The following is a 13,427-nucleotide window of genomic DNA, read 5'->3' as shown; positions in this document are numbered from 1 at the left end:
GCAGCTTTGAGTACAATTTCCCTCCCCTCGTATGTGACTTGTCAGCAACAACTGAGACTTTTGAGATCCTGGAAAAGGATTCGAAATGCACTATCGGGCAACCATGAGGCCAAGTGAGCAGTCGGCAGCCACCCCTCACGAAATAACCAGCTTTTAAAGGGATGGAGCATGTGAGATTTATATTTTACCTCAGCCAGCAAACATGTACTGAACTCTGACTCGCTGCACCCTGTGTTGATCACAGCCCACCCATTGCAAAGGTTTCTGGCTTGCCAGCCCCTGTAGCCATTTTCCCCCCTGAAACAGCATATCTGGGGTGGCTATATGCCCTACTTTACAGAGGACAGCCCTCTGTTTTGAAGAGTTTGAAAAGGACAATTCTCTACTTGAAAATGTCCTCTGTTCAGGCCAAGTCTGCTTTAAAGACACTCAGGAGAGGCCTTAAAACTGCCCATACACAGTTGAGGTGGCAGTTGGGGATTATTTGCAGCAATCATTTCTAAGGTGGAATCTACACACATATAAAAAACGCTGTGAAAATGCTTTTTTTAAAAAAAGTTTTGAAAAATGCATTGAATTTGGCATAGCTCACTATCACCATCTAGTGTCAAATTTGTATATTGCACTTTACAACACATTGAAAACATTTTATTTGCAGCTGTATGGCTGAGTCCTAAGTTAGAGGCAATACATATAAACTGCCATACACAAACTGGTGCCCTCTTCTGTGATGCAAATTCTTATTTCTTTTTTTTTTTTTTAGCACATCTCTGTGATGGGAGGGCAAGTGAAACCAGAAACAGCCTCTCGGGAGAATGGGGAGGAAGACATTGAAAGACAGAGGATATATGGGGAAAGATGGTCTCAGATGTCTATTGGGTTTTGACAGAGAGCTTGAGAAAGGAATGGTGGATCTAGGAGGGCAGGGCCCAGAAAAATCCTCAGAAGTTTCGTGAAGGGCTAATGCCACTTTTGAAGGCCAGGAGATTCACGGGGCAGAGGAAGGAGACGCAAAATTAAAAATGCTTATCGTGCAGATAGGGTTTGCTTCCCAAGGCCTCCCAACTGGCTCCATCGCAATAAATTATCCTAATAATAAACCACCTCCCTGAAGTTCTCTTGCATTTTGCTTGGCTTGGGGAAGGGGGGTTGTAGGAAGCAAATGGCCTATTAAAGGCAAATTCCTTCCGTGATCAATGAAGGAAAAAGCAGAGAAAGGGAAACAAGTTGAGGAGAGAATATGGATTGCAGGTGAGGTGGGGTTGGTGCGCCGTGCAATGAAGAGACAAGTTGCAACATGGCACAATAAATACGTCAGGGATGATAACCCGCCCACCCTCCAACCAAGATGTTCTCGCTTTCTTATGGACTTCTGTTTTCATTTGCTGTGCCCTTCCGCTTTAAAGTGCTGCTTCCCGATTTTGAGGTGGGAGATACGAAAGCCCAGCTTTTTTTGTAACTGGAGGAGTAAGGGCTCACCTCAGCCAGCACCAGTCTAACTCCCAGTTGCTGGCTGGATAGTGGGCCCCCCCTCTAATCAGGGCCGGATTTATGTATAAGCTAAACAAGCTATAGCTTAGGGCCCCACTCTCTTGGGGGCCCCAAAAAAATTTAAAGGGGAAAAAACTGGATGTACTGTACATTTCTAAAATATAAGATAATAATAATAATTAATAATAATAATTTTTTATTTATACCCCTCCCTCCCTGGCCAGAGCCAGGCTCAGGGCGGCTAACACCAGTAAAATTACAATTAAAAAATATAAATATAAACCAATGTAAAATGCAGCCTCATTTTAATAGAAGCCCATAGATCAAAACCATAAGGGGAGGGAAACTTAAGGGCCAGACTGAGTCCAAACCAAAGGCCAGGCGGAACAGCTCTGTTTTGCAGGCCCTGCGGAAAGATGTCAAGTCCCGCAGGGCCCTAGTCTCTTGTGACAGAGCGTTCCACCAAGTCGGGGCCAGTACTGAAAAGGCCCTGGCCCTAGTTGAGACCAATCTAACCACCTTGTGACCTGGGACCTCCAAAATGTTGTCATTTGTGGACCTTAAGGTCCTCCATGGGGCATATCAGGAGTGGCGGTCCCATAGGTACGTGGGTCCTAAAAAACAAATAAAATAAAACCTACATGCAGCAACAGTGTTTTGTGTTGTGTAGGCGCCTATGATGTAAGTCATGGGCCTTGCCTGCTAGCCTGCTCCCTAAAATATCACTGGTTTGCTCCTTTCTATATATAGGGTGCCTACATTCTGCATGGACTGGTTGCACGGCAACATGTGCAAATGGCTTTAGATACCTATTAAGTCCATAAATAACCATATAGCATATATTCAAGACAAAAGAAACAGTGACAATTTGTTGTTGACAAAGGACAGCTGGACATATAAAGGGCCCCGTTACCTTCAGTAGCTTAGGGCCTCATCAAACCTAAATCCAGCCCTGCCCTCTTTAATGCATGATTGTTCTCATGTGAACACCCAAGAAGGGCGACAATTTCCTTCCAGTTTCACAGGTGTCTTACTTGCTCGTGGCTCAGTGGGCAAGCTGCAGTGCGCTTGTGAAAAGTTGGCAAAAAGTGAGCCTTCCTTTCATCTCTTGAATCATATATATTTCCCCGAATCAGATTAGAAGCTCTCGCTCTCTCCAGCAAAATAAAAGACAAAAGGGTCAGATTTTAGCTGACACAAAATTTCCAGTTAATAACACCACCTATTTATGACTTCTATTATCTTTTTTTTCAAACATTAATGGGCACCTCACAGCCTCCCAATTGAACACTTCCATTAACAGCCGCCGTCTGCTAGCAAATATCTTCTTATCTAGGCACTATTAATTGCGAAGTCTCTCCCCCTCAAAGCAAATGGCTTCCTCCCCCCCCCCCCCCGCTTTTCCCTTCTTAATTTTCACCACCACTTTGTCCCTTTGTGAGGTGCGGGAACAGAATGATCAAAGCACCCAGGCAGGAGAATCAAAGGGGAGAAATTGTTCCTTTTTTGCTGCTGGAAAATGGGATGTTCGGTTGAAGGGAAGGAGTTTTGCAGAAAGTCGATGTTGTGCAGCGCTGAAGGGTAAAACAGGGGTAAAAGTGGCTTTAAAAGATTTCAGTAAACGAAATAAGGTTACACAAAGCACTCTGAATGCACAAGTATTCTTATGCAGGAAATCTGGGGTAGGTGTGTGTGTGTGTTGGCAAAAGTGAAATAGGGGCAAGACTGAGAAATGCAGAGGTTTTCCATTGGCCCAGCAGAAGAGGAGAAAGGGAATTGAAATGAAACGGGAATTGAAATGAGGAATGTTACTTTGATGCATGCAACAGGGTTGCAGTGTGGGGACATTAAATGGAGGTGGGAAAGTTGCATGATCACCGAGATGCAGGGAGTTGAATACAGTGGTACCTTAGTTCTCAAACTTAATCCATTCCAGAAGTCCGTTCCAAAACCAAAGCGTTCCAAAACCAAGGCGCCCTTTCCCATAGAAAGTAATGCAAAATGGATTAATCCGTTCCAGACTTTTAAAAACAACCCCTAAAACAGCAATTTAACATGAATTTTACTTTCTAACGAGACCATGGATCCATGAAATGAAAGCAATAATCAATGTACTGTACTATAAAATAAATAAGACAGTATTGCAGATGATAAAAATAAAAATCAGTTTTTTGTTCTCGCCTGCACTGATGCTAGTCATTGTTTGGATGGGGGGGCTTTTATCCATTTCCACAGCCACACGATCAGTCAATCAATCAATCAATCAATCAATCAGTAGCTCCACACAGTCACAAAAACAAATTAACCGAAAAAGCCTCAAAAACAAAAACGCAAAATAAATAGCAAAAACAAAAGCGCCAAACTTAATCAGTTCCGGAAGTCTGTTTGACTTCCGAAATGTTCGAAAACCAAGGCGCAGCTTCTGATTGGTGCAGGCGCCCCAGAAACAATAAATGACAACTGCATCGGACGTTCGGCTTCCGAAAAACATTCTGAAACCAGAACACTTATTTCCGGGTTTTTGGAATTTGAGAACCAAGGCATTTGAGTACCAACGTGTTTGAGAACCAAGGTACCACTGTATGTGCTCTCTGCGGAAAAGACTTGTTACATAGTCAGGCTCTCCACGCAGGTTTGGTAACATCAGAGTTCTCTGCATTTCCTGGTGTGGCTCTTAGCCCAAGCTTGCAGCAGGGTTTCTACGAGTCCATGGGAAAGAAGGAAGGGGAGTCCATATGCTGCACCATGCCCAAGACAGCAGTGCACAGCTCATTCACAAGAAAAGGTGCAAGTCTTTTTAAACAACAGGAAAGGGCTTTATTCTGCCTGGCCTCAGCTAGCTTAAGCACCATGCCCCAGGCCAAGCGAGCAGCCTCAGAAGCGGGAGCTCAGGAGGGACAAATCGGAAGCATGCAATGCAAGGAAACTCATCGGTGGCTGTTTTTGCACATTACAACAGTGCCAGGGGAATAAAATACAGTCATACCTCGGGTTACAGATGCTTCAGGTTGTGTGTTTTCGGGTTGCGCACCGCGCTGAACCCGGAAGTACCGGAACAGGTTACTTCCTGGTTTTGGCGCTCACACATGCACAGAGGCATTAAATTGTGCTTTGCGTATGCGCAGAAGCGCCGAATCGTGACCCACGCGTGTGCAGACACAGCACTGTGGGTTGCGAATGTGCCTCCCGCACGGATCACGTTTGCAGCCCAAGCGTCCACTGTACAAATCCCTTAAATAAGATAGGAAGCCTATGAAATAAGATAGAAAGTCTATGAAAGTCACAATAGTCCAGCTGAAAGGTAAGGTCCAGAATCAGAGTGCAAAGGACATGGAAGATCCTAGCCGTACAGAGAAGAAAGGGTTCACTTGAATATAAGAGGCAAACGGAAAGAGTTTAAAACGATGTCAGCAATGCACGTATCTGATTCACGGTGGAGATAAAAAGGAAGGGTTGCACAGAAAGACGGTGTGTTTCTAATATTGTCAGCCCGGGCCTTTGGTGCATTGAGTGCTGCGCTATAAGTCACACTTGGCTGTCCTTGCGTGGGTTTAGAGAGACCGGGTGAATTCCTTGGGTGAAGCCCAGAAAATGAGTTGAACAGGATAGCTGATACGAAAGGTGTTCTCTCCCATCTCTGCCCACCTCAGTTTTAGTCTACCCCTGTATACTTTATCTAATTCAGATCGTGCGCATTTTGGGACAGGGAATATAACCTCTTCCTATCCTGAGTCCTTGAGAAAGGGGAAGGAATGATAAATGAATGGAGGCTGGAGGGCGTCAGAAGCGACTTGAGTTCTGGGAGCAGGAAACACACTGGCAGGCTGAAAGTAAGGTGCCTTCTCTTTTCTTCTTTTTAAAAAATGTAGTCTGTCGGGCTGCCCTCGTGCCAAGAAAAGTGGGATCAAGATCACCCCCACCAAGGATGACAAAGAGGATCCAGAGCTGATGAAGTAAGTGAGGAGACAGTTCCCAGGCAAAATGTGGACATGATGATGTACATCGTTTCCTTTCAACATGCAAGATCCTAGCATAAGTCTGGTGTCCAAATGTGGTCCTTTCTAGTTTTTGTAATTTTCCCTGGGCCCGCCCCAAACAAGGACTGGGCATCCTCTGTGGCTGAATTGCATCCTTGAACTTTGATGATGATGATATTATAATTATTTGTACCCCATACCCACCTGACTGGGTTGCCCCAGCCACTCTGGGTGGCTCCCAACCGATACAAGAACACAGTAAAACATCAAACATTTAAAACTTTCATATACAGGGCTGCCTTCAGGTGTCTTCCAAAAGGACCGGACATCATTTAATAATAGAATTGAGGAGTTAGAAGGGACCCCAAGGGTCATTTAGTCCAAGCCCCTGCAATGCAGGAATCAGCTGGTTGAGTTGATTGATTAAGTGGAATGATTTCCTGGCTTGTTGTTCTCAAACTAAAGTGATATGATTCCACTGCGTTGAGCATGCACTTAACTGTTAGCAGTTCAGTGGGATTACCTGTTGTACCTAATGACACTTTGGTGTAAAACTGGTGGTGCTGTGGTGTAAACCACTGAGGCTTGGGCTTGCCAATCAGAAGGTTGGCGGTTCGAATCCCCGCAACGGGGTGAGCTCCCATTGCTCGGTCCCTGCTCCTGGCAACCTAGCAGTTCGAAAGCACATCAAAGTGCAAGTAGATAAATAGGTACCGCTCCGGCGAGAAGGTAAATGGTGTTTCCGTGCGCTGCTCTGGTTTCACCAGAAATGGTTTAGTCATGCTGGCCACATGACCCAGAAAAACTGTCTGCGGACAAACTTCGGCTCCCTCGGCCAGTAAATCGAGATGAGCGCCGCAACCCCAGAGTCGTCTGCGACTGGACCTAACAGTAAGGGGTCCTTTACCTTTTACAGGTTTTTGTTGTTGTTGTTGTTGTTTAATGCCAGGAAAGTTTCTATTTGCTGGTTGGAGAGTTCTCGGATTTTGGCATCCTTAGCTTAGCTCTCACTAATCTGCATGATACCGCCTTTCATCAACTCATTATCAATCATTAGTGTGCTTAATTTGAAAAGCTTTAATCATCCTTTCCATTCCTGATTAATCAGTGGAACTCACAATAAGAAAAGACTCCGGGACGTAGAATTCTTGAAAGGGCTACTGTTATCGTACAAACTGCAGTGTGGTGTCGACTCCTTCCTCTCTGTCTACCGTTTGCTGCAAAATAAAATGAGAGAGAACAGGGTAGCCTTCCCTTCTAGCAATGAGTGGAAGCTTTTGCTCATTTCAGTTGGGGTTTGATAAAATTGGGGGGGGGGTCCTATTCTGAATCCCTCTGTTCTGAAATTTGCTGCATCACTAATGCAGCCCCCACATCTTGGTATGAGTTTTCCACTCATCTGCTAACACACTAACTTTAAAGCAGATTTGAAGCACATTGTTTACCTTAAATAATTCTGGGTGTTGTATTTTGTTAAAGGTGGCTGGGAGTTGTAACTCTAGGGGGGGAGCGTAAACTATAGAGGGATAAAATGTGCCCAGTTATTTGAGGGGAATCATGTGCTTTAAAAATATTGTGTGTACACAGCCCAAGACAGGAAATAAGCAGTCCTGCAGAGCTGAAGAGACTTGCATTACCCTATGCCCCATAGCCAGACTGTCAGGCTTCAGGAAATCAGCTTTGTCCCCATCCCCCCTTTGGCAGTAGATAAGCAGAACAAAGGGAAAGGAGTCTTCTTACCAGTTAGAAACTTTAATGATCACAGCGAGAGAATGAAGAATCCATTTCCTAGGAATGAAGATGCTCCCAATTAAGGGCTCCACCCACTTCCTCCCTAGTCACCCACGTCACTACCACGTCTTGTAACCTGATCTCATAACTACCGTGCTTGGAAACGTACTGGGAGCCAATGTGGGTCTTTCAAGACCGGTGTTATATGGTCTTGGCGGCTGCTCCCAGTCACCAGTCTAGCTGCTGCATTCTGGATTAGTTGTAGTTTCTGGGTCACCTTCAAAGGTAGTCCCATGTGAGCACGTTGCAGTAGTTGTGGCGATCACACAGGGTCCCCGGATGTTTCACCGTCTATTGATCCCTGTGCCACCATTTTATTTCTCGCTGCCACCACCCAGGCCCTACCTGGTACAATACCGAGTCCAGTCAGGTTTAAATTGGAACATAAACTTCTGTTTATTTATTGCAGTTTAACAAGCGTGTGGTTTCATAAACGGTATTGGTCCATTACAATCATAGGATTCCTATCCAGACCTATAACTTCCACTACCTGCTCTCACTCACTAAACCACTTCTCAGATATTTACTCGTCTTCCTAGCTCCTAACTGTTCTTGACTCAACTTATTGCGCTACGCTAACTCAACCTCCCCACAGACTGTATCCCAATTCACTCCCACTCCAACCAACCACCCAACTCCCAACCAACTCCCCCCTTCGCCCCTCCCAGAGCTGGTTTTATAGTCCCTCTGACTCCACCCCCCTGGGTTCTGATTGGGTAACTTGTTTAACTATTTCACCTCCAGCACTCTCATATGTTAACGTCACAGTAGTCAAAGTGGGAGATAACTAGACCATGCACCACTCCGGCGAGACAGTCTGTGGGCAGGTAGGGTTTCAGCCTCCCTCTCTCTCTCCCAGTGCTTCTTCTCCATCCAGTATTTCCCAGCTTCTGCCTTCTGAGCTATGCCCCTCTGCAAGCTACTGTTCCAAATCTATACTGTCCTCCTGCTCCTGGAAAGATTCAGGATCTTGATCGGGGGAGGGGGAGGGGGAGGCTCCCACCATTCCTCCTCAGTGTAGCCCTCCTCAGCACAGTCCCCAACACAGACCCATCTTCTGCTGTCCACAGTAGCATCATATGTCAGCAAATTGGCCATCTGCACCCCAGAATGTGGTGGTTTTTCGGAGCACTGAAGGGGAATAAGCCAGTGATGAGCTAGGACATTTGGCTGTGCTGCCTCTCCTGATGATGTATGTTCTTCCCCCTCTGGTTCCACAATTCCCTACACACTCCTTGGTCTCACCTTGCTTTTCCACCGCCCTGGGATATTCCAGGGTCACTGTCTCAACAGAAGAAACAGCTTCAAATTCTTCACACTTAGGAGACCATAGTAAACACTGATGCTGTAAGTGATCCAAAGGTCTTTGTAAGAACCAGATGACGTTTCGGAGCCATCTGCTCCGACTTCTATCCCCAGGATAGCGCACCATTTGCATTAAATGAGCCGTGTCGCAATTAGCAGGAGTAAGCAGAGTTTATTAAAAATTGAGCGAGCCCAGTTTTAAAAACTACTGGAAAAGCAGCAGCAGCAGCAAAGCTACTTTGCTTTTGACTTTAATGTTCTAAAATTGCTTGGGGAGGTAGAACGATGCATAATCCATAGTGTCGTTCTGCTGTCCAATGACACACAGAGAGAAACAAGAATGAAAATGGATCACACTGCCAAAGATAAGTGCTGTGTTGTGCAGTTTATAGCCCATTACTGCAACTAGTGGGGCTCTGTATCTCCTTCCTCTGCAATGACTTCCTTTGCATTCCTTTCAGGAGTATTGCAGCGCAATCGATGCAGCCCATAAATGTGTCCACATTTACTTAGGTTGCTGCTAGGTTTGGGGGAGGGGGGAATGGCTCTCCCCAAGATGGGTCAAAAGAGAATCTGGCAGGCCAAGGATTGTCGAAGCAGAGTTGTGGGAAACTTGGTAGAGCCAATGTTTTGTAGACTTCTTTCTTTCTTTCACAATCACTCATAGCCGAGGAAGATTGTCTTCCATAAACACAGTTTTAACTGTATTTAAACAAATACAAACAGTTGCAGAAACCTTAATGGCAAGGACCCCACGTAAGGGGGGGCACCAACTTTCGATTTCAGAAAAACAAGTGAGATGTTCAGTGGAGCCAGGGCAGAACTTGATGTGCCATGGAGAGAACCCATGGGGGAGAACCCAAAGAGAATCTGGATAAATTTGATGGCTCAGGGTATAAAGAATAGGTGAAATTCAGTGGATGGGGCTGAGAATCAAGGAATCTCCTGGGCCAGGAAGATTGCATTCAGCACAAGGTCTGAACATAGCCTTACAAACATACACTTGTCTCCTCCTCCTCCTCCTCCTCCTCCTCCTCCTCCTCCTCCTCCTCCTCCTCCTTCTTCTTCTTCTTCTTCTTCTTCTTCTTCTTCTTCTTCCTCCTCCTCCTCCTCCTCCTCCTCTTCTTTGGCGATCCCTCGTAGCCAAGTAAGATAGTCTTCCATAAACACAGTTTTAACAGTGAGTCCGTAAGTGACTGTGGAGGCCAATTCTGGATCCACACATCCTTCCACAGTGGGGACATTGGTTTCCAGGTAGGAGTTGATCGCGGTGTGGATTTGCCAAGTGTGCCTTCCTCTTAGCACGTTTCTCCCTTTCGTCCTGAGTTCCAGCGTCTTCAATGCCCATGACACCTTTGGTAAAGGCTGTTCTCCAATTGGAGCTCTTGCAGGCCAGTGTTTCCCAGTTGTCAGTTTTTATACTACATTTTTTTAGATTTGCCTTGAGACAGTCTTTAAACCTCTTTTTTTGACCACCAGCATTACGCTTTCCATTTTTAGTTCGGAATAGAGTAGTTGCTTTGGAAGACGATCATCAGTGTTGTAGTGGATAGGGCCTTGGATGCTAGAACCTCGGACACCAGGGTTCAAATCCCCATTCAGGACTTATTTACACTTACCTTTTGCTCTGCTCCTTCCAGGTACAGGGCCACACTTTAAAACTCCGTGTTCGAGCGTTCCCACCCACCCCTTTTCTTTTCTTTTTTGCTCCGCAGATTGCCATTCCCTCTGATTCAGCTTTATAGAGAGTATTTTTCTGGGGAAACTCCAGAGCAAAAAAACCCCCATAAAAAACAGTCCTCAGACACAGAGCTTTAAAGAACAGACTGTGCCTGGAAAGCGTAGAGGAAAAGTTAAGTGTAAATAAGTCCTCAGTGTTTTGACACCTGAGATGTGTCTATTTTTAGGACCATCCCTATTTTTGCGAGTGTAAGTTGTTTTTTGACATTCTGTTCTAAGTGTTGCATCCCACCCTGGGACCATAGGGGGAAGGACAGGTAAATAATAATAATGATGATGATGATGATGATGTTCCTTTTTAACCAGGTCTTTGGTTGATCCAATTTTAAATGTGGGGGTTTGGGGGTGGTATTGAGCTGTTTTTGTTTTTATTAGGTATTTTGTGCTTTTATATCTTGATTTTATTCTGTGAACTGCCCTGAGACCGCCGGGTATAGGGCGGTATATAAATTCAATAAATAACAACAACAACAGCTTACAATACATTTAAAAACAAACATAAATATATTCAGTACATTTTTTCTTAAAAATGTTTAGGGGTACTCTCATTTTGACTCAGGGAAACTGCCATTTTTATAGTTCAAATCAGGAAAAAATAAATACAGTAAATTGACAAAAGTACAAAGATTCACAAAATGTTTAGGGGTATGCGTACCCCTGCATACCCCCAGAAGAAAAGCACTGAATATATTACACTATGAACAAATGCATACAAATCACAGCGTAGTGTTTTGTGGAGGGCAGAGGAGGAGTGACTGATCTCCAGCAAAGGCTGGGACAGACCCTGTCTGAAACCCTGGAGAGCTGCTGCTGCTGTCGGCCAGTGTAGACAGTACTGTGTTTGATGGACCAATGGTGTGTCTCAGTACAAGACAGCACCCTGTATTCCTCATGGAACAGATAAGAGGCTATATGAAATGGACGGGTGGAGAAAATTGCAGGAAGGCAAGCTTTCCCCTCCCTTTCCAAACTCCTCCAGTCCTTGGGAAAGTAGCATTTTGTCTTCTCTAACAAGGTACGCTCTCGTGGAGGTCCCTGCAGGTTTGCGATAAAGAGGCTCCGCTGTAATTCCAGCACTCCATCTGCGTGCCAGAAATCTGCTTGGCTGCGGTCCGAGATTCGCACGCCGCCACCGAGAAGAAGAGACTAATATAGTCCCTGGTGCCTTGTTGCTCTTTCCTCACGCCATTTACATCGGAGGGCGTGCTTTCTGGCCTGGCCACGCAGCATCACGCAGCTCATCAATTGCAACTGCCTTCCACAAATCATCTCGACCTTCCCCTTCCCTCTTTAAAATAAAAAAGGAAAAGACAATTCAGGAGAGCGACTATTCAATTGACCGGCCATTACCGCAACTTCAATTAAACAGCAATAATAAAATTTTAAAACATACACACGCCACACATCCCAAGCCAGCTGTTTGCCACAATAAGACTCTGGTTTATTTTTTACAATAAAAGTGTAATGAAAGTTAAATTAACAGTGTAAAATATGTAACGGCTGGGCCGTAAACGCTGCATGCTAATCGCTCCCTTCCCCTTTCTTTCCTCCCTCGGCCTCCCTCTTTTTCTCCTGAGGTTTCAGTAATTTGCTTGCGATCATATAAACAGCGACGCAGTTATGAATTTAGTGAGCATCCTGCTGGCAACGATATAATAAGTGAATTGTGCCGCATTTGCAGATGATTAAAAACAGGATCAGCGTTTTTCAAATTATCTCAGAGCGGGTATGAAATAACGGTGGTGCAGCCCCTCGACTGTCAACTCCTCTGTTGTTGTTTTTATGGAATAAAATAAAAATAATGATGATAACAATGAAACACAGAACACGAGTTTCAAGAGCAGGCAAGCACTCTTGTTTTGACAGTCGTCGTTGACGTTCCTAATTGCTGCCTTGCATAAAGGGGCGGTTGTGCTGTTCCACATCGACTCCTTCTTTGAAAGCTTTGAGTAGTCGCAAACTTGTGTGTGTGACTGTAATTGACATGTATATTTAAACAAACGCAACCAGTCGCAGAAACCGTAATGACAAGGACCCCACGTAGGGGGGGCCACCAACTTCCGATTTCAGGAAAAAACGGGTGGGATGTTCAGTGGAGCCAGGGCAGAACTCGATGTGCCAGGGAGAGAACCCATGGGGGAGAACCCAAAGAGAATCTGGATAAATTGGATAGATCAGGCTACAAAGAAGTAAGGGTGAAATTCAGTGGATGGGGTTGAGAATCGAGGAATCTCCTGGCCCAGGAAGATTGCATTCAGCACAAGGTCTGAACATAGCCTTTTGTTGTTTAGTTGTTTAGTCGTGTCCGACTCTTCGTGACTCCATGGACCAGAGCACACCAAGCCCTCCTGTCTTCGACTGCCTCCCGCAGTTTGGTCAGACTCATGTTGGATCTGTCCTTCCAGTGAGCACTCAGGGCTGATTTCCTTCAGAATGGATAGGTTTGATCTTCTTGCAGTCCATGGGACTCTCAAGAGTCTCCTCCAGCACCATAATTCAAAAGCATCAATTCTTTGGCGATCAGCCTTCTTTATGGTCCAGCTCTCACTTCCATACATCACTACTGGGAAAACCATAGCTTTACCTATACGGACCTTTGTTGGCAAGGTGACGTCTCTGCTTTTTAAGATGTTGTCTAGGCTATAACATAGCCTTACAAACATACAATTGTCTTCTTTGGAGATCACTCATAACCAAGTAAGATTGTCGTCCATAAACACTGTTTTAACAGTGAATCCGTAAGTGACTCTGAAGGCCAGTTCTGGATCCGCACATCCTTCTACAGTGGATACATAGGTTTCTGGGCGGGAGTTGATCATGGTGAGGGTTTGCCAAGCGTGCCTTCCTCTTAGCACATTTTTTCCCTTTTGTCCTGAGTTCGAGCCTCTTCAAAACCCATGGCATCTTTGGTAAAGGCTGTTCTCCAATTGGAGCACTTTCAGACCAGTGTTTCCCAGTTGTCGGTGTTTATATTACTTTTTTTAGATTAGCCCTGAGAGACTCTTTAAGGCTCTTTTGTTGACCACCAGCTTTTGGCTTTCCATTTTCAAGTTTGGATACATTTGTAATTTGTAAATACAATTGTAATTGCACAGTAACCAGGCATATGATAGGGGATCTGCT

The 13,427-nt window shown here is 45.1% G+C and overlaps 1 protein-coding gene across 6 annotated transcripts in view; it reads left to right on the top strand.

Annotated features, from left to right (window-relative positions):
• The window catches only part of MYT1 (myelin transcription factor 1), a 169,765-nt gene that overhangs the window by 134,942 nt on the left and 21,396 nt on the right, over positions 1 to 13,427 (top strand). For all 6 annotated transcript variants that reach the window (XM_083618428.1, XM_083618425.1, XM_083618426.1 and 3 more), the window contains one exon: positions 5,361 to 5,444. In XM_083618428.1, the coding sequence (XP_083474554.1) occupies positions 5,361 to 5,444 (84 nt within the window). The remainder of the gene's footprint in view (positions 1 to 5,360; positions 5,445 to 13,427) is intronic.

The sequence above is a fragment of the Podarcis filfolensis genome (assembly GCF_964270895.1).
Source record: "Podarcis filfolensis genome assembly, chromosome: 6".
NCBI lineage: Eukaryota > Metazoa > Chordata > Lepidosauria > Squamata > Lacertidae > Podarcis > Podarcis filfolensis.
The sequence above is the reverse complement of the archived record's forward strand: the minus strand, read 5'-3'. Positions and strand labels throughout refer to the sequence as shown.